This window comes from Molossus molossus, unplaced genomic scaffold (assembly GCF_014108415.1).
Source record: "Molossus molossus isolate mMolMol1 unplaced genomic scaffold, mMolMol1.p scaffold_m16_p_24, whole genome shotgun sequence".
Classification (NCBI taxonomy): Eukaryota; Metazoa; Chordata; class Mammalia; order Chiroptera; family Molossidae; genus Molossus; species Molossus molossus.
The window spans coordinates 2,520,811-2,546,122 of record NW_023425360.1 but is presented as its reverse complement, the minus strand read 5'-3'; the positions used below and the strand labels follow the sequence as shown (position 1 = coordinate 2,546,122).

At 50.0% G+C, this 25,312-nt stretch overlaps 1 protein-coding gene across 1 annotated transcript in view; it reads right to left on the bottom strand.

Annotated features, from left to right (window-relative positions):
* The window catches only part of HOMER2 (homer scaffold protein 2), a 66,974-nt gene extending 44,224 nt beyond the window's left edge, over positions 1-22,750 (bottom strand). Inside the window, exon 1 of the mRNA XM_036277818.1 lies at positions 22,611-22,750. Within this exon, the coding sequence (XP_036133711.1) occupies positions 22,611-22,615 (5 nt within the window). The 5' untranslated portion in view covers positions 22,616-22,750. The remainder of the gene's footprint in view (positions 1-22,610) is intronic.
* Between the last annotated feature and the right edge of the window lie 2,562 nt (positions 22,751-25,312).

Genomic DNA, 25,312 nt, shown 5'->3' with positions numbered 1-25,312 from the left:
CGAGAGAGAGGGGTGCACAGAGAGAGGGACCAACAGGGGGCAGGAGCACACATCCCGCAAGAATCCTTCACACTTCTTTGGGTTTGGAGGGAAAGCGTGCAGAGTGCTGGAAGGCCTGCGGTCGATAGAAATAAATGACTAGAGGAAGAATGCTGTGTTTCCCCGTCACTCTGGGAAGTGCTCTGGCTCCTGTGTGGGCAGCAGGTTATGATGAATCAGATATGGGGCCACAGTACTGGATCTGCGACAGTTTCTTCTCCGTTTTGGAAAAGGTCCGATGCTTGACTTTCAGCGGACGAGAGGAGGCAGCCAGCAGGTGTCAGACAGCTGGCCCCGGAACAGCCCGTGCTCGTTCCCATGCTCCAAGGACACGTCGCCTGGCTCCTCCAAAGGGCCAGATGGTGTGTGTAGACTTCTCCCCACTTCGTGTTTACTTCTCCTGGTGCTCTGCTTCAGCCTTCCATCCTCAGACTCACGGGTTTCCACGCACGGTTACATCTTCAGAGCAATTCCTGTTCTTCCACTAAGAGGTCTGGTTTTTACATGGGAAATGCCTTTCCATGCATACAGCAATGATGCAATCCTCAGCACCCAGCTCTCAGCAGTGCCTGCAAGGTATTTCCTGGATGTTCTAACGCGTATTAACTGTGTGCTTCCATCATGCTGGGCACTGACATACGTATGGCACCCAACTGTCCCAAGTACCTTGAGAAATCAGTCTGTGTCTGTCTTCATTCCACAAAGGAAAACAGAAAAGGGGGAAAGATTAAGTCAGTTGCCCGAAGCCACACAGAGCTATTAAGTTGAGTCACCTAAGTCATCTAGCCCAACACATGCACTAGGCTCCTTTGCACCCTCCCCCTGAGCCTATCACCAGTGATGCCCACACCTGTTCTACTGACCCTCCTTCCCAGACTACTGCTTTGCTCTCCCCCCTACCACGTCCAGGCTGAAGCACCCTTGAGCTGCTCAGCAGGTCTATAAGCAAAGAGGTTCATGCTTACCCATCCCTTACCAAGGCTATCATCCCAGGCCTTAAGTCATATCCGGAAATCCCAATCCTGCTCACCAACAGCATCCTCACAGCCTTTCCCCAAGTCCCAACAGTCAGCACAGAGCACAGAAAATACTTCCTGAGTTCCCCAAACCTCAGGTTCCTGCCCAAGGGTTCACAGCCCTAAAAGTGCCTCTCCGGCCTATCTGAACCATGTTGATCAATCACCCGATCAGTAAGTCAGGGCAGCAGGCAGCAGCTGGCAGACCTGGAGCTTCAACGGCCAGCCTCCTGGGTGGCCACTGAGAGTCTCCATCTGGCCCCTGGGGTTTCAGGTCTCTTTCTACCGAAGCAATGGACAGACACCTCGGGAAACCCTGACCCGTGAGCCAGGACCCGCCTTTCTGTGCAGCCCTAGAGGGTTCCTGCTCAGTCTTGGCCTCCTCTGGACCACATCTCCCCACGTGTTGCCCCCTCAAACAGCACGTGCTCGGGGAGTCAAGATTCTGCACCCAGTTCTAATCATCTGAGACACCAGCTGGGTGTCCTATACTTCAGCTCAACTCGGATGCTGTCTACTTGGAGAAAGCACCAGAACCCACGGGTTAAAAGCTCAGTCTCACAAGACTGCCTCCGTATCAGACAAATCACCAAGTCCAGGTGGTCACCTGTGCTTTTGACTGATTGGTTAGAATCAGAGATTCCAATGGACCCCTCCTTGGGTTCTATTCATTTGCAGGAACATTTTACTTACGAGGTCACCAATTTATTAGAAAGGGTACAACTCGAGAACGGCCAGATGGAAGCGAGGCGCAGGGCAAGGCGAGGGGAAAGGGGTGGAGCTCCCTGGCTCTCTGGCACACCACTCTCCCCAAATCCCATGTGTTCACAGAGGCTCATTACGTAGGTACCACCAATTAAATCACTGGCCACGGGCATCGTTCAACCTCCAGCCCCTCTCCCTTCCAGGAAGGGGTAGCTGGGGGGCAGTGAAAGTTCCAACCCTCTAACCACAGGGCAAGCAGCCCACCCCAGGTGCTTTCCCAAAGACACCTCATTAACATAACAAGAGACACCTTGCTCACTCTCACCCAGCAGATTCCAAGGGTTTTCGGAGTCCACTGCCAGGACTGGGAGGAAGATCAAATATAGGTATTTCTTGTTATAAACCACCGTGTCACCAAAGCCTGGCCATTCCAGACCAGACACCCCTGCCCTCTGCCCTCTGCCCTCTGCCCTCACAGAGCCTGTGACCCTGCAGAGCACTCCCCACGCCTGAGCCTCCAGGCTCCTCACTGACCCGCCAGACAATTCTCTTCCCTCCTCTCTAAAATCTCCATCTTTGAATCTCTTGTCGTCAGACTGTCATCTACTACCCCTCAGTGCTGCTGTCTCCACAACCTCTGTGTGACTCCTCCTCATTTCTCCATGAGTTTAGCTCCTGGATCATTACCATCTCTCATACACTATGGCTTCTCTTGATTCTCAATCATTTCGATACACACTGCTGACCCCACCAGCTGGCCCACCGGAACTTCTTCCCCTCTCCCTCAACCTCCCCAATTCCCTGTCATAACCATCATTTATCCTTCACTCCAATCCATCTATCTTCATTTCATGTGTCCCACTCTGCAACTGGCACACACACCCCCCACCTGGCCACCCCACACTCCCAATCACCTTTACCTACCTCTGCTTCCCAGGGCAACTTTTGTTTTCTAACATGCCAGAAAATGTACTTGCTTGTTATATTTTTACTTATCATGTGTCTCATTAGAATGTAAGCTTCCTGAAGGCAGGGGCTCATCTGTCTGGTTCGCTGATCTCCCTAACATCATGGACAGTGCCTAGCACGCACTGCTCAACAAATACTTGAATGGATTACTTTTACAATGACTCAATAGCCATTTTCCCTGCTATACTGTAGCTCTACAAGGACAAGGGCCAAATCATCTTACTCACCCTGGAAGCACTCAATAAATACTACTTAACTGACTGAAGGAAGGAACAAAGTTAGGATGTAAGACGGAGTCTGCTGCTTGCCCGGCAGCTTCCACCTGAACTGCGTGGAAGCAGTTTTGTTGTCGCTGGCTGCCACCTGAACACGGCGACCTAAATAAAGCTGGTGATTCTAATAAGCTCAAGCAGAAAACACCAGAAGACCTTGGGCATCGAGGTCTGAACGCATATAGTGGTTTCTGCCTCCAACATGCAAATGAATATTTGATCCCATGAATGTGGGGAAAATTGCTTTTATCTGTTCCAGTGGCAGCATAAAAAATGTTCCTTCTAAAAACAGATTGCCTAGCCCAGCAGGTGTGGCTCAGTGGTTGAGCATCGACCCATGCACCAAGAGGTCGCCAGTTCGATTCCCAGTCAGGGCACATGCCCAGGTTGTGGGCCCGATCCCCAGCGGGGGGCATGCAGGAGGCGGCCAATCAATGTTCTCTGTCATCAATGTTTCTATCTCTCTCTCCCTCTCCCTTCCTCTCTCTCTAAAAATCAATCAATAAAAAATAATAATAAAATAAAAACAGATTGCCTGGAAGACCCTCAACTGTCAACTTCTTCCTGCAAAAGACACTTAACTAGACCCTGTCTAGGGTTCAGATCGCCTTTCCGTCTGACTTCCTCTTCGAGCTGCACCCGAGACCCACTAGGCTACTTCAGCTGTTACTGGGTAAGAGATTTGCTCTAGGAAACAAAGACAAACAAACTAAACAAAACTAAATTTTGTAAGGTGTACAGAGAGAAATCAGCCTCAGGCTGACCTCTTTCCTAGGACGGAGGGGCTTGAGTGACGTGCTCTGTGACTGGGGAACCAGCTCCGAAACCGCTTCACTAAAGCACCTTCTTGCTCACTTTCCAGCAGGCCCAGCGCAGCCAGGAGAGGCCCAGCTACAGCAAAGCAGCTGCAGCATGTGGCAAACAGACAGACAGAAACCACTCTGTGCGTTTTTGAGACAAACAATGCAGGTACACACCTGGAGCATGAACCCTGACGACTATGGGAGACTGGGAAAGGAGTGTGGAAAAATTCTGATTCATGGCCCGAAAGAAAAGTGAGCAAAATGGTCTCTGGAGAGCTTATACCCCTCTTGTGTCAACATTAATATCGATACAACTAATCTGATGTAGACCCAGCCTAACAGGTTTATTTGAGATTTAGATTCCTATTATGTTATCTGAATAATGTCTTGATAGATGTGATCACAACCTGCAATTCAGCAGGACTGCATGTTGAAGTCATTCTGAGAACCTCTACTGAAATCTGAGAAACAGGACCAGGGGGAACTGGGAGACAGAAGGACGTGAAAGGGAGACAAAGGAATGGCTCAGCAGATTATTGGTGAGAAATCTGCAGGAAACCCAGAGGACTGTGTGAATGGCCAGGCGATCCTATCAGAGCAAATCTCTACTTTTAGCCCCTGCCCCTGCCCCTGCCCCTGCCCTCTGAAAGGCAGGCTAATGGAACCTTCTTGAGCCTCGTCTCTGCTTTTCTTTTAAACCTCAAGTTGTACTTTTGAAACAAAGGTTGTTTTCCTCATGGAATTGTAAAAGTCTTGCAGAGTGTGAACCTCAGAGCCAGACAACTTATATAACCACCAGTCCCACTCTGTTCTGGCTGTGTGATCTTAATCAAGTCACTTAACCTCTCTGAACTCATTTCTTCATCCATAAAACATGAAGCCTAAATGATACGATGCATATCAATAATCAATCAATATTAGTTCCCTTCCCCCGGCAGAAGGCACTCTCTACAGGAGCCAAGTGAGACTCCACACGGACCACCCGACTTGACCCACTGTCTGTTCAGCATACTATTCCGTGGCCTCAGAGAAACAGAGCATATGCGCCGGAGAACGGCAGACACCCGGGAAATAATCGGCCAGATCTGTGATGTCACCATTATCCTGAGGGGAGGGTCTTCTGCCAGGAGATAAAGTAACCTTCTCTTTCCTGCACAGATGAAAAATGTCCACCAAGTACACACAGAAACCAGTGCCAATGCTGTACTGGTTGGGGGGACACACACTTGGTCCGAGGCCACAGTCATCCCTCGTGGCAGTCACGTGGCAGCGAAGGGATACTTAAGACCAACTAAGAATTCATGGGCGATATAAACATGAGGAATGAATACAGCCCCTGGGGGAAACCTGCAGGCCCCCTTCCTCCTTGTTTGTGACATTTCCAGGGTTGTGCCAATTTCACCAAGTGCTTGAAAGGCAGATGTGTGAAGCTGCGTCAATTTTTCTACACAAACAACTTCTTTGGACACCTGCCCAAGCTCTCCCCTCGAGAGAGAGGCTCCGGGGGCTGCAGTGTGACCAGGCCTGGCCCACACTCCATTCTCAGTGAACTCCACTTAATTATTTAAGGAATGAGGCATTGTTTCCTTTGCAGGCAAAGCATTCTGAACATTTAAAATGCATGGGAGACGCCAAGGAGTGGCTTTTTTTAGCTTCCTCCCTTGAAGCAAGTGATATAGCTTTCAATCAAGCTGTGGGATTCCAATTCCAGTTTTCCAGAATATTCCATCCTTGGTGAGGTATGCCTGCTTTAAAAGAAAAAAACTGAGAGGAGAGAACAACAGAAATAAAAGGGGGCAGGAAGCTCTGACAAAGCTAAACTTGATGAAGTACCAGTTTTGTCCCATGGGAGTCACTTTTAAATTTAGCAAATTTATCTGATTCTGTTGGTGTCAAAGCGAGGTGGGAGGCCGCCCATCACTTGGGAACGCACTGCGTGCCGGGCGTGCAGAGCCCCCTCCCTCTCAGAGATAACGCTGTGCTCAAGCCAGACCCGCAAGTCCACTTCAGCGCTCCTGTCACCCCGCTCCACCTCAGGAGGGACCCACATCTAGCTGGTGACTGAGGGCATGAGGTGTGGGGAGGGGCGGAGCACACCCAAGGCAAGGCCATAGGAACATGGTTCCCATACCACAGAGGGCTGATTGAGGCCCCCAGAGGTGCAGGGTCCACTCCCTGAGATGATATTGAATGTGCTGTCTCCAGAAAGGAGGTCAGGGTTCTAGGGACCTCTGCACCTCAGAGCTGCACACCTGAGCACCTGCAAGGGCTTTGTTGCTCCAGGAAACCTCAGCCCTCAAGAGTCTGCCTGAGGACGTGGGAACCCCAGTAACACCCAAAGCTATTTACTCCTCAGAACAAGGTTTAGACAAAGCTTTTGCATAGAAAACATCACAGGCCACCTCCTTCTGTCACCTGCCCTGTGCACACTCCACCTGTGACATCTGCTCTCAGGCTCCCTCAGGCACACACAGAGCCAAACCCAGGCTCCCTCTGCTCCCTCCCAGTGATCTGAGTTCCCCCAGTTGAGTTCACTCAGAGCAAGCCCTCCCGTCCCCAAATGGCAGCTGGTCATCTCTCCTTCCCTTACCCCCATGTCTTGGGCAAGTTCTCCCTTCTCTAAGCTAAAATGCCCAAATTCATTAACCAAGTGGTTCTAATCTCTTTTGGGTTAAGGACCCTTTGAAAGTCTGATAAAAACTATTGACACACCCTCCCCAGAAATGCACATATGGATGTACAATTCTCCACACACCTGGGGCAGGGGTGTTCACAGACTCCCTACGCTGTATCTGGAGGCCCCACTTGAAGAAACCATCCTTCAAATCATCCTCACAGACCCATGTTCAGATCCCTCCCTCTCTGCTCTCCCTCCTCCAAATATCCCTCCACTCTAAATGTGGATCAACTCAGGCGCCAGAACCAAATACCACATTCTAGATGCCGAGGGAAGCAGACCATCGCCCCTTTATACCCTACTACAGCTATTGCACACTGCGACCAGGGTCTTCCACGTTGTAGTGACTGGGACAGCCACATCACCAGGCTGACTCACACGGAGCTCACCGTCAGCTCACAATCCCCAAGTCCTACCCATGCTCAGAAAGATATGCCCTGCTCCAGACCCCAATACACAAACACCTCCCACCCCCTTACCTCAGGGAGAGACCACACCCTCCCAGTCACCCAACATCACTCAGGCTCTTGGGACCTCCCTGCTCTGTTCATGCACGAATCTCCGTCCCACACTGGCCTTCCCTCCCAGGGCTCACTGAGCTCCTTGAAGTCAGCAGGTGCCAGCTGCCCAGCCAGCACACCCGCAGGTCCATGCCTGACGGACACCAGGCGGCCCTGAGGAGACCCTCTCGCCGCACACACAGCTGACTGGCTCCTCTCCCCTCCCACAGAAGCAGAACACAAGAGGTCAGGGTGGCCAGTGTCCTTGTGCCTCCCCCACCCCCGCAGGTGGCTCTCTTCATGCAGCTGGAGGCCAGGCCATGACAGTCACCTGCTTCCCACCCAGCCTCCAACTCATTTCCTGCCATTGGTCAGGGTTTCAGTCCCAGGCCCAGCTTCTTCCTCTGCCTAACGCCTGCCACTGTCACCATCCATGTGGATGACCCCCAACATCCCGGACAAAGTTCCTTCACCTCCACGAAAATGCCTCCATCCCAAGGCCCCTGCGGTAACTCCGGCCCCTCCCACAGCCTCACCAGGACCCTCATCTACAGGAACGCACCGTCTCAGAGTGTGAATCTCCAGCCCCCTGCTTCCTGCCCACACCTCCCATCCCTCCAGCGCACTGAGGTGGCCCCGCCTCAGAGTCCCTCCACTCACAGGCCCACCATCAATCACCCACCTCCTGGCTGCCCCCATGGTCTCTACAGCTCTCACTGTTACCAGTCCATCAGAACACCCCGCCACCGTGGCCTGATGCTTCTTGCTCTCTGCCTCCTCATACCCACACCCAAGCCACTGGGCAACATCACCAAACTGGGTGGACAAGTTTCACTTTAAATGCATGTTCTCTGACCTCAAACTGTCACTCTGCCACACTCCACAAGCCTGGGTTTCTCTAGCCGCCTTGCCACCCACTCCCAGACAATTTCACACCTCCTCCTCCTCAGACTTCCCACACCCTGTCCTCCGCCCATGCTCTCAGGGAATAGCCTGCCTTGGACTTCATGGAGCAAACAGGAGCCATGGGCTGGGGCTCATGCATCTTGCACCACACCCAAGCCTGCCTGCCTGTGTCTGCCCCCTCCATGGCCTCCTTCCTGCCTTTCCAGGAGAGGGTGCCTCCTTCTCGCCCTTGGAGGGACAATTCTTCCGCTGGTCCTGGACCCACAGTTCTCATCTTCTCCAGGCTTTGGCTCCTCTGTCATCCCTTCTTCTGGGGCAGCATTCCTGTCGACATCCACACATGCTGGAGTTCTATCTTAACTATATTCTCCCTCTGCCTACAGCCTCCTGTGTTAGTGTCCTGTTTCTCTGCTTCCTTTACAGTCAACTTCTTGAAAAAGTGGTCCACATATGCCCATAAGTGCCTTTTTCAGCCTCCCATTCATCTTCTATCCACCTGGCTCCTGGCTCCACCTTGCCGCTGAGCTGGTTCAGATCAGGGCCACCAGCATCCACCATGTTGCCCAGTCCCCAGCCACGTCTCAGCAGCACTCAGCACCAATGCCCAAGCCCTCCTCTTTGAGACACTCCTCCATCAGCCACCTTGCCGCCACCACCCACTTTCCTCCTCCCTCACTAACCACACCTCCTCCAACTTCTCAGCTGGCTGCTCTTCCTTGATGCACCTAAACACAGTGGGTGCTCCAAGCTCCCGAGCCCTCTCCTCCTCTGCCTACCTGTCTCGGTCATGACCTCACCCAGTGTCTGCAGTCTGACCTCTGCTGAGCCCCAGACGCACATAATTCACTGCCTCCTCCCCAGCTCCACGCACCACCTCAAGCTCACCATGTGGATACCTGAACTCGATCCTCTCACCCCACTCCAAATCTTCCCCTCCAGCTTCCCCACATCTACTAGATGCTTAAACCGAAAACCAAAGGAGTCGTCTGTAGGTCCTCCTCTCCCTCATCCCTTACCCCGATGTAATCCCTCTGCAAGTTCCAGCAAACCCACACCCAAAACATTTGTGGAACCCGTCCACTTCTCTCCTTCTCCTCTTCAGCCTTCTCAGCCCCAGCCAGTCCTCTGTCCCTGAATGCCAGGGACCGTCACTGGCCTCCTTGCTTCACTCCCTGTCCCTTTCTACCCCATTCTCACAGAGCGCCAAAGCAGTCTCCTTGACACAGAAGAAGGGTTGCACGGCAGCCCCGTCTCACAGCATCCCAGACAGCAGCCACGCCACCGCCGACTCCAGCCCCCCACTTCCCTCCAGCCCCACACTGCGTTCTCTCTCCTCCCTGTGGCCATCCAGCCACGAAGGTCTGATTTTAACCTCTGGAACATTTCGGGCAGCTCCTTCCCACTCGAGGTCGCTGCGCCTGTTCCTCCCTCCACCTAGAAGGTTGTTTTGCTCTTCTCTTGAGGTAACATCTTCAATGCCACCTCTTCAGAGAGGCATCTGCACCACACATTCTAACACTGGTCTCAGCCTCTGCTCTTTCCCCACGCAGCCCTGAGCACAGCTTGCAGCTATTTTATTTGTGGATCCATTTCCAGGTGTCTTTGGGGAGGGGGAGGGCGGCAGAGACAGGTAGGGTGTCTGTTTCCCTTGCTAGAATGTAAACTGCATAGGAAGAGGAACCATATCTGATTTACTCACCACTGATTACATGTTGAAATAGTAATATTTTGGATATGTTGGGTTAAAATACATTAAAATTCATTTCATCTGTTTCTTTTTTTTTTTTTTTTTTTATCCTCGCCCGAGGACATTTTTCCATTTTTTGTTCAGATAGAGCGGGAGGGAGAGAGAGGAAGAGAGAGAGAGAGAGAGAAACATCGATGTGAAAGGGACACATCGAGTGGCTGCCACCCGCACGACCAACCAGGGCCGGGGACAAACTGCAACCGAGGTACATGCCCTTAGCGCGAACCGAACCCGGGTCTCTCTGGACCGCAGGCCGACGCTCCAACCGCTGAGCCAAACCGGCCAGGGCTCATCTGTTTCTTTTACTTTTTTAATGTGTGTACGACTAGAACACGTAAAATTACGTAAGTGGTACTCATATTTCCATTAGCCTGTACTGGTCTGGTTGGTGAGGGTGGGGGAGATGTATATTATGATAATATGTTGACCTAACATTGTATTATAAGTAAAAGTCTTATGTGATAAACAATATAAAGAGGCCTGGGCCAACTATTCAGGGCAACACAGAAGACAGGCAGATCAGGCTAGGTGATAGAGGCTTGAAATGCCAAACCAGTGAGGATGAAGCCATGAATCACTGCCACTCCGACGGATGCCTAGCAAGTAGCTTACATCAAACACCCAATATGTGCACGATCTGAAAGCTAACACAGGAATGACAGAGGATGTGTTCCAACAAGACCTCACAGCAAACACCCTGATCCCCTCCCAAGGGCAGTGGATTCCGGGCCTGTGTCAATGGGCACAGAACAGGTGTTCTTGTCCTCACAAGACGCGATGCTCCCATCTCCTCCTTTCCCTTCTCATACTCAGAAGAATCAGACTCATTGAAATAAGTGAGGGTTTGTACAGTTTGGTTTCTCTGACCATCTCAACCTGGGGCCAGTGTGAGCCTCACTGAGTGGGGTGCGGGGAGAGGGATGTGTAGAAGCAATCACCCCATCTTCCACGGGACACGCTAAGTCAGAGGATGTTCAGGGAAGAGTGCAGATAAGCCGCCCCGACTCTGCCTCTGCCCTCAGGCTCTGAGCTCACCTTCCAAATCACCACATTACCGTCATTTCCTCCAACAGATTATATACCCCCATGGAGCAAAGAAACCCACTTCTCACAGAGGTTAATAAACTTACAAATCTCATTACTCAAGGAGGTCATGCTAGCAATAATTTCAATGCATTTTTTAGAAAGGGTCTGGAAGTTATTAACAGAACAATGACTGGCTACTTAGAGAAGCAAGGGCAGAAAGGGGACTGATGGGGATAGAGCGGGTGCTTCCCCCTCCCATGCAGTGTCCCCCAGGGCTGTGGGTGGCAGTGCACTTGGAGTCTAACCAGAGTGAGCCACAGATGCATGCCCACCATCTGGTGTGGGACTGCTCACCTCTGTTCCTGCTCCCAGGTCTAGCTGTGGCGACTAGCACCTTTAAAACCCTTGTTCTTTTTTTTTTTTATCCTCACCCGAGGACATTTTTCCAATTTTTGTACAGATAGAGCGGGAGGGAGAGAGAGAGAGAGAGAAACATCGACGTGAAAGGGACACATCGAGTGGCTGCCACCCGCACAACCAACCAGGGCCGGGGACAAACTGCAACCGAGGTACGTGCCCTTAGCGGGAACCAAACCCAGGTCTCTCCGGACCGCAGGCCGACGCTCTAACCGCTGAGCCAAACCGGCCAGGGCAAAACCCATGTTCTTAAATCTCCAACTGGCCCCTCGGGGTCACTCAAAAACTTATTTACCCCAACCCCACAAGCAGCTACATAAAATAATTTCCTTTCCTTCTGATCCACCCAATTCTCAGATCAACTCCTTAGCTCACACTAAGAAGGAAGAGCCAGCTGGCCCAGCCCCTTCATCCACTTCCCACCAGAGCCTCCAAATCCGTGTGCCCACACCTTGCCCATCTCAGGATGCTGCTTGTCCTCTTCTGGAGGTTGACTCCTCCTCTAAGCTCTTGCTTTAGTTCCCTCCTGCCCACAACCTCACTGACTCTCATCTTTCCCTAGTATCTTTAATCTCCTCTTCTTTTTTTTTTTACCTTATACTCCCAACATGCTCAACTTACAAAACAAAAATCCACCTTCCTTCTACACTGATACACCTTCAAGCTCAAGCTCACCTTCATCTTCAGCCAGACTTCTCTATTCCCTCACCACACTCACTCCTTAAACCGCCTGCAAATGGATTTGTGCTGTCACACTTCGCTAGAGCTGCTCTTAAAATCCAGTGGTGCCCTGACACTCCCAACGCACAGCAGTATTTAACAGCCGTGCACCGTGGGCCACCCCCAACCCTGAGCTTCCTAAGGACTTCGCTCCTGTTGAGCACACGCCCTTTCAGCCTCCTCCCCTCTGGCTTCTACAACATGTCTCTCCTCCAGCCCTCCTCCTTCTCATCACCCCTCAATCTCATCCACTGGCTTCTTTTCCTTCTCTTCAACCACAGTCCTCTCCTAGAGCTCCCTCTTCATCTCCGATTCCATCTTAACTGCTGAGCTGAATTTCTACTCACAAGTGGAAATCCACCATATCCACCGAAAACTAAAATCTCATTATTAACCCCACCCCCAAACTGTATCTCCTCTTGTGCTCCCAGCCTCAGTCAATGATACCACCGTCAGCTCAGTCACTCAGTCTATAAACATGAGAATAGCCAGCAACTTAGCCTCTCTCTTTCTCTCAGCTCAGCCATGGGCAGCTCTCTCACCTAAATGCCTCCCACTACCCCCCACCAAACTCCTATTCATCCTTCAAGACTCAGTTCAAAGGTCACCTCCTTTAAGTAGCCTTCTCTTGAAGAGTTAAACATGTTATTTTTGTTCACTGCCCTGATTACCTGCTCACCATCCATCTCCCGCAGGAAGACCTGCCAGCCCAGAAAAGGTGCTCAATGGCTAGGTCAAGGTCATTGTTCAAAGGGTCTGGAAAGCTGATAAACAGATGAAGGGTGATCAGAAAGGAGTTCAGATCCATGTGAGTAGACAAGAGTTAAGAGATGTGAGACCCTGAAACCTACCAGTGTATAGTCTACTTGGTCCCTGGTTCTGTATCCCCCATGTTGACCCATTAGGTAATGGCTGTTGATATCCACCTGCCCCACCGAACTGTAAGCATCACGGGGCCACAGACGCTCATCACTGTGTTCCTGGCACCTACAACAGTGCCTGACACCAGGTAGAAGATCACTGTTTCTTGAATGAATGAGCAAATAAATATACAAATAATCAAATGAAGGGTTCTCTGACCAGCGAAACAAATCCTTAGTTTGATTCCCACAATGGGGAGCAATCCTTCTCTTTTTTTGTCCACCTTTGCATCTCCCCATGTAAGCAACTGGTTGGCAGACTGGTTTTCTTGTTGGCATATGTGGGTCAGCTCTCCTGACCTTACCCGCCCTCTGGCCTATGACAGTCCTCCACCAACACTACCTGAGAGGCTTAGTGATAAGAGGCAAGGCTGGGTCACAATGACAGGCACTGCTCAGGACTGTGAATGAGCAGCTGAGGACTGGGGCGTACCCAAGGGGATTAAAGACAAGAGATTGACTATCTCCAACCATGTACTGCAGAAGGTACCTCAGGGGTCACCTGCCAACCTCCCACCCAAAGCAGAGATGATGATGATGATGGTGGTGGTGGTGGTGGTGAGAAACTTGGCTACCACTCACTGAGTACTTATGTATGTGAAAGGCATCGTGCTAAATGTTTACACACATTTTCTCCCTCAGTCATCTCAATCACTGAACAGATAAAGCTTAGAGAGATGACTTGTCCAAGCTCACACAGCCAGCCAGGGGGCTGCAGTCTGACCTGTCTGTACTTCACCATCCTCCCCGGCGCCCCCCCACAAGGGGCCCCCCATGACAATCAACTCACCCCTTGGTGAGACAGTCAGTTCTATCTTCAGTCTGCACAGAAGAGTTAGAGAACTTTGCCTTTGACCCACTGAGCTGAAACCTGCCTGGATGCTACCTCCACTGGGTATTCCTTTTCCTGCCCTTTGGAGCCTCCACTCCTTTTCCCTACGAGGACCTTCTCCGTCACCCTCCTGCCCCAAGACAACAGAAGCCAAAGCAACTTTCCTTTTCCCCATTTATCTGAACAACTCCAATTAAAAGCTTTTCCAATTAAAGACCCCAAAAGGGATCCAATGCCCAGGCAGCAGGGTCTGCAATATTCCTCACTAATTGGATCCCTGTGGATGCCTCCCAACCCCATAACTGACAGAAGAAACTCCCCCTAGGGCTGAGTGAGAACAAAGGGCTGCCGGGTGGGCCAGTCCCCCTGGTAATCTGGGCCAAGAGTTCCCCAGCTCCAGGCAAAGAGATAGGGGCCTGCCCAAGCCCTTCCGGTGGCTGGGACCTAGCCTCAATTCAGCTGGGAGGCACCTGCATGCTAAAGGATTTATTTTTTTTAAGGAGGGTATGAGGGTGTGGTTAGACTCATTTGAGCTCTCCACTTATTCCTCTACTTCTTTTTTAAATCGTCACCTGAGGATATTTTTCCATCTATCTTCAGATAGAATGGAAGGGAGGGACAGACAGAGAGAGAAAACATTGATGTGCAAGAGATATCGATTGGTTGCCTCCCGCAGGACCCTGACCAGGGCCAGGGACCGAAATGCAACCAAGGTACGTGCCCTTGACTGAAATTGAACCCGAGATTCTTTGGTCTGCGGGCCAACACTCTAACCGCCAAGCCAAACTGGCCAGGGATTCTTCTTTCTTTTTATTTTTTAAAAGAATAGTAGTTTATTCTTTCTTTTTATTTTTTAAAAGAATAGTAGTTTATTGATTTTTAGAGGCGAGTAAGGGAAAGGGAGAAAGAGAAAGAGAAAGAGACCAATGGAAGCATCGATCTGCTACTTCCTGCACACCTCCTACCAGGGATCAAGCCTGCAACTTGGGAATGTGCCCTGACCAGGAGCTGAACCAGCAACCTTTTGGTGCATGGGACCATACCCAACCAACTGAGCCACACTGGCCAGGGCACTAAAGGATTTCTTAAAGGATGGCTCTAGGTTAACTGGTGGTAATGCCTTATCCTAAGTTTTTCTGCAGAGAGGGGACACCATGGTCCCTAATTCCTCAAAGAAATAATAATAAGACTATCACCCAGGCTTGTAAATAAAAATGTTTTTTTTTTAAAAATCTCTCTAGTTGTTGACAAATGTCTAAATGTGTTCCCCACAAGCATATTTTTATTCTAACAGGCTAATTTGAAATACAATTTAAATAAATGCTACCAGAATGATAACATGTCACTAAGAGAACTAATGAAGATTTTGTCATACATTTAGCATAGGCTTCCAACCTGACGCTCCTCCCACACAAAGCACACCCCACTAGGAGGCTGGTTCCTGATGCCAGTACTCATCTCCCAACCTATAAATATGACTTGGGGGCAGCCTGTGTGCGCAACACCTGGACATGCAGACACACAGCAAGCCATGCTTAAGGACCAGTATATCACAACCAACCCAAATCAGAGGTTCTGGCCCTGAATTCCTTATCATGCTTCGTTTTGCTCCATTTATTTTCATTGGGAAAAGAAAAGACAAAATCTAACTCTCAAGATCTTTAAGGTCAGGACTTGATAACACCTGAGATTTCTAATATTCTGGAAAACGCTTTCTCTCTATTGTAAATCTGTTTTTGGACTGCTGTTCACTTCACTGTGACAAAGGTGAAAGAGGCTTTTCCTTTCAAATGGAAAAGGTAATCCTACCTCCACTTCATGAATAGTCTTTTTCTTTTTCTTTCTTTATTGATTTTAGAGAGATAGAGGAAGAGAGAGGGAGAGAGAGAGAGAGAAACATCAATGAGAGAGAACATCAACTGGCTACCTCCTGCATGGCCCCCACTGGGGATCGGGTCCACAACCTGGGCAAGTGCCCTGACTGGGAATCAAACCGGAGACCTCTTGGTACATGGGTTGACGCTCAACCACTGAGCCATACTGGCTGGGTCACGCATAGTCTTTTTCCAAAGGTTTTGTATGCTGGTGTTGGCTAAGGTGATATATCACAAGTTTTATCCAGGTTTTATGGGGTTCTTTTTCATTGCCTTACAACTGAAGCAGAGACTATAATGTCCTTTCAGTCCGTATGTCCCTGCCAATCCCCTGGCCAAGGGAATTCTGTGGAGGAGGTGTGATGCCCACCAACAAAGAGCTTTTGAAACAGAGGGGCACTCAGATGGGGCAAGGATGCTTTCTGCTGGCAGAGAACCTTCCCACCCAAGTCTCAAAGCAGAATCTTTCTGCCCTGATATTTCCAAACAAGCAGAAACAATCTAAGCAGCTGGGCCCCAGTCCACCAACCACCCTTAGCAACAACGATGAATCCTCATGTTCTCACCAAGATTCACCAAGGAGCGGTGACTCACCCAAAATTACAGTGCCACTGCAAATTACCCAATGTTCACTGTGATCTTGGTCTCCTCCACTGTTTTTCTCTTTCAGTAATTCATTTAAAGCCAACAACTGCTTTAAGGGATTGTCAAAATGTCTTTTTTATTTTTTAAAATATACCTTGCCTTGTTCTGGAAAGGATTTAAGCAGTTTATAAAGATGTATAAAATCCAGCAAAATGACAAATTAGAAGTAGGTGTGCATTTAAATGATGATGTAGATTGATACTTATTAGCACGGAAAAATGTCCACTTAAGGTATTTTAAGTTAAAAACTTAAGTTACAGTCCGGCCGGTGTGGCTCAGTGGTTGAGCATCAACCCATGCATCAAGAGGTTGCCAGTTCGATTCCTGGTCAGGACACATGCCCAGGTTGTGGGCCTGATCCCCAGTGTGGGGGCATGCAGGAGGCAGTGAGTCTATGCTCTCTCTCATCCATGTTTCCATCTTTCTCTCCCACTCACTCCTCTCTCTGTAAAATCAATAACAAAAAAAAAAAAAATTAAAAAAAAAAAAAACTTCTTAAGTTACAAAACAGATGTATGATATGTTGTCATTTTGTTAAAAATATATTTGCTCTATGTAGACATATATATTTCTAAACACACAGACATATATACACGGGGAAAGTCTGCAAAGACAGACAACTGATTGATGATGGAGGTTATCCCTGTCACATGGGATGACAAATAATTTTCACTTCTGTCTTTATGCTGTTATGTTTTAGTATGAACATGTAATATTTTTTTATATCCTCATTCGAGGACATTTTTCCATTTTTTTGTACAGACAGAGTGGGAGGGAGAGAGAGGAAGAGAGAGAGAGGGAAACATCGATGTGAAGGGACACATCGAGTGGCTGCCACCCACATGACCAACCAGGGCCGGGGACAAACTGCAACCGAGGTACGTGCCCTTAGCGGGAACCGAACCCGGGTCTCTCAGGACCGCAGGCCGATGCTCTAACCGCTGAGCCAAACCGGCCAGGGCTGAACATGTAATATTTTTATAAAAAGCAAAGTTATTTTCATTTTGTTTTGTTTTTAAAAATAGTGGTAGATGAGAAAGAGTAAAGGCAAACACAGTAGGGCTATAAAACTGAGCGAGGGCCCGGCCAGTGTGGCTCACTGGTTGAGTGTCAACCCCTGCACCAAGAGGTCTCCGGTTTGATTCCCAGTCAGGGCATATGCCCAGGTTGTGGGCCTGATCCCCACTGTGGGCCCTGCAGGACATCTCTCATCAATGTTTCTCTCTCTCTCCCTCTCCCTTCCTCTCTCTCTGAAATCAATAAAAAATATATATTTTTATAAAAACTGAGCAAGGGAATGGATAAATCTGCTAAAGGTGACTACACATTTAACTCTAAGTTCCCAGGAGCCATTACAGAAAAGTAAACTAATAATTTACACAAAATCACTGAGTGCATTAGACAACAACAAACCATCCTTCTGCTCTGGGCCCTCCTTCAGGGGACTGTGTACAAACATCAAGTGTGCCCTGGGTTCCATCCTAAAACACACAAAGCCAGGAGCTGCCAGACTGTTTCTAACGAGAATGATGGCTCTCCCTAAAGTAAAAGTCAACCCAAAGAGAGTATTCATTCATTCATTCATTCAATACACTTCTTTGTAGTACCCACCCCATTGCAAGTATTATGTATTTTTCCAACTCTGACATAAGGGAGATGGCTGTCTAAATAATGAAGGTGACCCTAAATGCTACTAGCTTGCCCAGCACCTCCTCATAGTGTACTGATCCCCAAAGAACTGGGCACCACCTCTGACACCCTGTGGATCATAACATTCTGTTTAAACTCATACACAGATCTGGTACGTGTATATGTGGCTTATCTCCCCTTACAAACTAGAAACGCCACGAGGGTAGGAACTAACTCGTAGGTCTGCTAATCCTGGGTCTCCAACAGACTCTCCAATTGTATTACAGATGAAGAGGCTGAATGAACCTTAGAAAGTAAAGTCCAAAAAAACCCCCAACAGGACAAACAGATGACAAGTTCCCTCCATATATCTGAGAGACTGCATCTCTCTTAGTCAACACAAAACCCGAAGGCTGTAATTTGTAGGGACTGCATAGTTTGGTGTGATTCAGGGGGAATGGAAAATTAAAGGAGAGGGGACGAACATCAAAAGAAAGTTAATCGGTATAGATTACTGAAAGAAGGCCCAAGGTATTAGATAACCAAGATTGTGGCCTCTGTACATTGCAATGTAATCTTGGCTGAAGAAAATAAATGAGTGTAAGCTGAAGCCGAACAGAACTACAGTAGATCTTGTTTGTAAACAGACAAAATCAGCTATAAGTCACGACAGCAGACAAGCCGGCTTTTCTGTTAGCCTTTCGCAGGCAAGTAAAAAGACAGTTTACAACCCCAGTACTCGGATGACAGCGATGGCCTGAGAACTAACCCTGCCACAATAAACTCTAAATGGCTTGCTTTAGCATTCAAAGAAAACTGCATCCAAATGTGATTTCTTTCTCTCTTGGCCCTTGCAGCTCTCAATTAAGCATGCTATATAAAAGGTAATCCAAAAATTATCACAACTTCCAGGCCAGCATCCAAGCGAGGCTGCCCAGCATATGCAAGCATTAACTCAATCAAAAAATATTTATTGGGAGCCTATTAGGCCCCCAGTGTTGGAATACCTGGTGAGAAAGGTAAGTCTTTATCCTTGCCGGATGCTGTTGGGGAAGAGATTATAAATAAGTAAACAAAGCCCAGACGATTGCCGCGCTGTGGAAACAAAGGTGTGCCTATATTCGCGAGGAATGGGGGTGGTCAGGAAAGACTGAGCAGGAGAGTTTGCTGCAACAATTGGAGAGCCTGTTGGAGATCCAGGATTTCGACCTTGATGTTGAAATCTCAAGGAAGAGAAGGTATGTGCAGAGCCAGAGCAAGAGCACACCAGACAGAAGGAACAGCAACTTCAAAGACCCCAAGGCAGGACAGGAAAAGCCAAGGAGGCTGGGATAGCAGAGGGCAGCGAGGGTTGGGCAGAGTGGCGGGCACAGGCGGAGAGGGGGCACAGGCCAGCCTCTTGATGACTAAAGGGTGTACAAGTAAGAGAGTGATGGGATTTGCGAGTTGAAAAGCCAATCACTGGGTGTCCAGGGTGGAAAATGGACTGGGAAACACCCCAGAGTGGAAGCTAAAGGGCCTTTTAGGAAGTTAGTCCAGGAAGGAGGCAGCGGTGGCCAAGAGTAGAGTGGGAGCTAGGATTATCGGGAGAGGGGAATGCAGTCCTGGGAACAGACCCACAGGACCCACTGACAGCCTGGACATGGAGGGGTGGGGGTAGGTGAGGGAGAGAAGAATCCCGGATGACTCTTAGCAAGTGAATGGATAGCAGGGCCACTGACTGAGACGGGGAGGACGGAGAGGGGAGAACTCACAGGAATATCAAGAGCTCCATGCATGGTTGAGAGTCAGGAAGCCCATGGAAAACGTGGGACTGATCGGCATGTAGCTGATAGTTAAAGCCATGGCTGGGGATGACTAACATGACCTGGGAGGAGAGTGTTGACAGCGGAAAGGAACCAGGACCGGCAACCCCATCACTCCGAGGTCAGGCAGGGAGACTGAAAGGAACCATGGGGAGGTGAGAGGAGAACCGGGGTGCACTGGCAAGAAGCTGGGGGGGAGGTGTTTCAAGGAGGAGGGCGTGGCCATTGGTGAAGAACCCTGCTGAGCGGCAGAACAGGACAAGGACAGAGTCTGGCAACCTGCAGGTCATCAGTGACCCTGGCAGTTTCGGTGGGGAGATGGGAGCAGAAGCAGAGTGTAAGGGGTGAGCAAATGGTGGGCGAAGAAAATGAGTGGAGACAGTGGGTTTGGACATATCTTCTGAGATGTTTTCAGGTGAAAGGGAGCAAGGAAATGGAACTGAAGCAGGAGAGAAACATTAGATAAGAAAAGTTAAAGTGGTATTACCCATATGGCAGCCACTAGCGACATGTGGTTGTTTAAAAGTAAATTAAATTTAAAAATTCAGGTCCTCGGCCACTCCAGCCACATTTCCAAGTGCCCAACAGCCACGTATGGCTGGTGGCAGCCGTACTGCACTATGTAGAGCACTTCCCATGAGCACAGAAGTCCCGCTGGACAGCACTGAACTGAAGCATGCGGTACCCTGATGGGAAAGTGCCTGGAGAGAGGGAGGAGAAAGATGGGGAACTGTTTTCTGAGGAGGTGAGAGGGGATGGGATGGACAGTCCCCAGGAAGGGCAGGGTTATGGTAGGTAGGACCAGAGGAGGGACTGGTCATCCATTCAGCAAAGCAGGGGAGAAGGAAAACTCAGGGCAGCTACACAGGGGAGTGTAGGCGTGGTGGGGAAGTGAGGCTGTCCTTGGCCTTGGCTCCTCTTCTGTCACCGAAAAGGAAGTTAGGTGTGTGCATGGGGAGGACGGGGAGGTCTGAGGAGGGAAGAAGGTATGAAAAAGCTGCCTTGGGGAGTGAGAACACAGACTTACTGGGGAAGCCACACACAATGTGAAACACTTCACAGAAGAGAAGCAGGACACAGGGACACTGAATGAGGAAAAGCATCTTAAATGGAGAGAGATAAGCTAGGTTTTTTTTTTCCTTAAATCCTAGTCGTGTCTACAAGTACAGCCATGATAAGGCTGTAGGACCACAACAAAATTTCCTACTGGCTGCCCTTTCCTGGTTCTTTCTCCACCATCCAACTCAACTCTCAGAAAGAATGACATTGGTTCTATTTTCGGTTAAAATGGCTCCCTCCACCCCCCTCTGTCTAAACTGCTTATCCAGCCCTAGCTCCATCTCAATTTACAACCGTGGCTTGCTTGTGCACTCCCATAAATTATAGAAATGGATATATTAAAAATGGCAGAATTAGGTAGGAGTTACAAACCAGCCCTTACCTATAAGAAGTGAGTAATAAGACATTTATGGATGATATTAAAATTACATGAAAGACATATTCCACATTTAAATAAAATCCCTAAGCTACTCCTCCCTGTTTCTCCACAACTAAAATTATTTTCTAACATTTTCTTTAAGCTTTTATGAGTAAACATTTTCATTTCCACAGAACTATTTGATCTCAACCGGTCAGTGTTTCAATACTTGTTTTTGATCACGCGTGTCTTACGTTGGTTTTGTGTTGGCTGGGGGGTGGAGAAGGGACAGGGAGTTAAAATTACCAGATCCCTTTATCTCCATCTTGGGATCTACATTTGTCAACTCCTTCTTCCTGTACATTTTTTTAAAACTATGAAATCTGAGAGCTGCAAAGATTCCCACTGCTCAAAGAGCAGCCCTTTCACAGTCTACCAAAGGGTCACTGGAAATGTTTCAGTAAGTCTGCTTCCCAGCTGGACTGCCCCTGGCAAAATCTCCCAGTTTCTGTAGAGGAGAAACCTTTTAGATCTGCACCAGTGTCTTAAGCACGTCTCCTGGCCCCTCTCTGTCCTCCTGTCCTGTCATGTTGGTCCATACTTCCCTTCCTCAGAATTCCTGTTGGCCTGCCTCTGGTTCCTTCAAGCACTATGCAGACCCCACAGATAAAGTTCATTAGGTGAAATGACTCCAGAAACTTTTCCAGAGCAAGGCACAATAAAGCCACTGACCCACGGGAGCTGGGTCCAGCCCCCAGGACAACCTTGCCCCTTTCCCATCCTCACCCATTCCATACAGGAAAGCAAGATCTCTAGACCCATGGAGCACAAGTCTTTGGGTCATGATAAGGACTGCAGGAAGGATGCTAAGCTCAGCAGCAGGGGACATAGAGATTGAGGAAATCTGGTTCACTTGCAACCCCACTCCTCAGTCTGTGGCTTCCTGCTGCCCACCCAGTGTCCCTCTACAAATGCTAATCAGCTGCCCAACCTGGGGGAAGTTACCGAACCACTTCAGGCCTCAGTTTTCTCATCTGTGGAACGGGCATAATAACCGTTCCCTGAACACTGACGGCACACACTCCAAGCACTCACATGGGGAGAGCAAATGTAAGGAGTTAACTGTTATTAGCACAGTGGCTCTCTGACTCACAGCACCTACTACCCTGAGAGACGCTGGGAGAAATCAATCCTGCTTTTTAAATTACTTTATGTACTCAGAAGCATTAGTCACTTCGACAGAGTATTGCAACTTCTCTCCTGAGCATCTCAGTTGTTTCGAAGACTAAAGCCTCGCCGAGCTCCTCACAGACTGCCATCATCCTCAGCCATCTCAAAGGAGACTCAAAAGTCCACCCTCCCTATGCTGGGGGGTTATTATTATCTCCTTTCCAGGAAAACTTGGATTTCCATGTTGTTTGTAATAAACCCAATTGTGAAGAAGGACAAACTGCTTCCTACACTCACAGGCCCTGGAGTTGACCGCGCCCGGGAACGAGGGGACCGCCGCATGGCCGAGGCAGCAAAGCTGGCCAGGAGGGGGTCTCAGCGAGGTGCCCGCCTTTGGAAAGGGCCGCGGCCCGGGCGGAGGGCGCGGGGTCGGTGGCATGCTAGCCCAGGCTCCAGGCGCAGGGGCTCTGAGCCGACGAGGGTGGCGGCCCGCAGCCCACCGGTGCAGCGGGCTCACTCACCCCATCTCCGGCGCTCTCCCGTGGCTGCTCCCACGGGGCCTCTCGCACTCGCTGTCCGCCCGCTCGCTCGGCAGCTGCTCCCCGCGCAGCACATGCGGTGGCCCGTGCGCGCCCGGCTCAGCCCCGGCGCTGCTCCATTCCGCGGGCTGTGCTGCCGCTGCCGCCGCCGCCAGGCGCGGACAGGCAGGCGGGGGCTGGGCCACCAGGGGCAGGGCAGTCGCGTTTGGGCGGTGCCCGCCCCGCCCCACTCCTTACGTAAACTAGTGGCCCCCAGGCCCCGAGCCCAGCCCAGGGGCAGCGGGGTGCCAGTGCACGGTGGCAAGCAGCCTCCCAGGCAGACCCCTTCCCTTTGCGATTTAGCGTCAGCGCGCTCCTGCCGCATGCCCAGGGGGGCTCCGCACAGTGCTGCCAGCGAGCATTCTGCCTGCCTTGTCCACCTGCAGTGGAGGGGGCTCTGGGGCTCCCCTTCGTTTGCAGGTGAGGGTACCGAGGCCCCAGGAAGGGGAATGATTTGCCCAAGGTCACACATTCAGATCAGAGTTAGGGTCTTCCGAAACCTAAGATGGGCAAGGCCATGCCGTTCAAAGCCCACCTCACCTTGCTGGCCACTGCCAGGCTGGGTGGCTCAGGGACCCATGAAAGCCCAGTTGGCAGGGAGGATCCTAACCTGATCCTAAGCAGATATTTTGGATTCTTCCCTAAGAAAAGATGGGATGGGAGCTCCCACCTAGAGGGAAATCAATTGCTTCTAAGGAAGCTTGGTCAAGCTTGTCCTTATATTAGAGCAAGGAAAACTGAGATGACAAAAGTGGACCTTAAATAAGGGCAGTCTCCTGATCCCCTTCCACAGATCGGGTCCTGAGTCCCTACTCAAGGCTGCACTAGGACTAACCCAACCTTCCCCCACACTCTGGGCCTTCCTGTACTTTTTCTTTATTGTACTTATTGTTAATAGTTTAATATGTCTCCCAGGCACATCTGCAAACTCTATGAAGCTACATCTTTCTGCTCATCATTATATCTCCAGTGCCTAGAACTGTGTCTGAAAGTCCTCCATAAATATTTGTTGAGTGAATGAATTAGTGAATAGGCCAGGCCACAGACACACAAAATTGGCCAGGGTCTGGTAAGATCAAGTTTAGAGCCAGGGGTGGATAAATGCTTGGTCTTAGAGGAAACTTATCTATCATAAACTGAATTCTAAAGACCAGGGCTGGGGGAGTTCCCGGTAGTGTCAAAGGGGAATAAATGGCAGATGCCAGCTCAGCTGGTGTAGAGGTACCAGAAGACAGCTTGGCTGGTGTAAGGGTACGGCGGGGCCAAGCATGTCCAAATTCTGCAGGAGCTTCATTTGCTGCACTGATGGAAAGGGCACACCCATGTCACCTTGGGAAGATTCGGGAACGCCAAACAGGTGGGGCTGGTGAATCACTGGGCTGCTTCACACAGTCATCAGAAAGCAGGGCAATGCTGGAGGGGGAGCCCAAGTGAGGTGGAATGCTTCCTGACGAAGTAGCTGTCACTCTGGGTAAAGCTCTCGTAACAGAGTGAGGAGGGGAAAGGGTTGACCAGACAAGGTTTGGAAATGGGGGCCCCTCCTGTCCCTGGTGGGGAGTGGCCTCCACCCCTCTCCTTTCATCCCCACCCCAGGCCCAGGAGCTTTCCTAGACCCCAGAGCCTTGTCCACGGTTCGGGGTTAATCCTTATCAGTAGTATTTCATCATCCTGAAATCTTCCCTAGAGATGGGCCACCTGATTTCCCTATCGGTGCCCCCACCCCCGCCGTCAAAGCCAACACAGTTACCCTTTTCCTGTGGAAAATCTCCCATCAACAGGGTCTCCATGGCCCCAGCTGTCAAGGGAGATGATGGTATAGTGTCTTCTTTCAAGAGGCCTAAAGTGAAGGAGACAGACAGAGATATTCCATGCTGGCTGGAGGCTGAGGTGAGGCCAAGGAGAGTCATTTTAGGCCAACACTTGAGTGTCCTTTTAGGCTGAGCAAGAGAAGCCAGCGAGAGGGGACAAGAATGAATACGTGGGAAAGAAGGGCGGGTCCTGGGGAAAATGGAGGGGTGAGCCTTAGAGAGGGGAGGAGGGCACAGCAGGGAAGGCGAGTGAGGTTGAGAAAACTTGCCTGGTGGGCTACTTTTCCTAAAGGGGACAAGGACACTTACTGAACATGCGTAAGAGAGACTAGAGATTTCTGCTGTTCTGTGTGGGCAACAGAGGCTTCCGGAATCCACTTGCGAGGCACTGCCAATCGGTCTGAAGACCATTCTGCACTCTAACTGGGCAGATCAGATCGCCGTGGTGGTTCACCAGAGCGCTCTATAAGCCCGAGAAACAAAGGAAACGGGGCAGCTCCACATGCGCCCTTCGTCTGTGCTGCCAACTAATCCTCTCAGGTGTCCTGGGCAGAAAAGTACTGTGCACCCCCTGTACCAAAGAGGGTAACTTCCACATCTCTGCTTCTCGTCTTTCAAAAGCTAGGTCCTAGAGGGATGACTGATTTTAGTCTGTGGCAGGGAAAATACAAGAGGAGCTAGAGCATCTTGTAATACCAGAAAGTAAGGCAGTGCTCAAAAAAAAAAAAAAAAAAAAACCACGAAAGGATGGGGGCATGTCAGAGGGACACAGGAGCCAACGGAAAGAGTTCCCAATGGCTAAAGCTGGAACATGTGAGCAACACAATAAATAACACT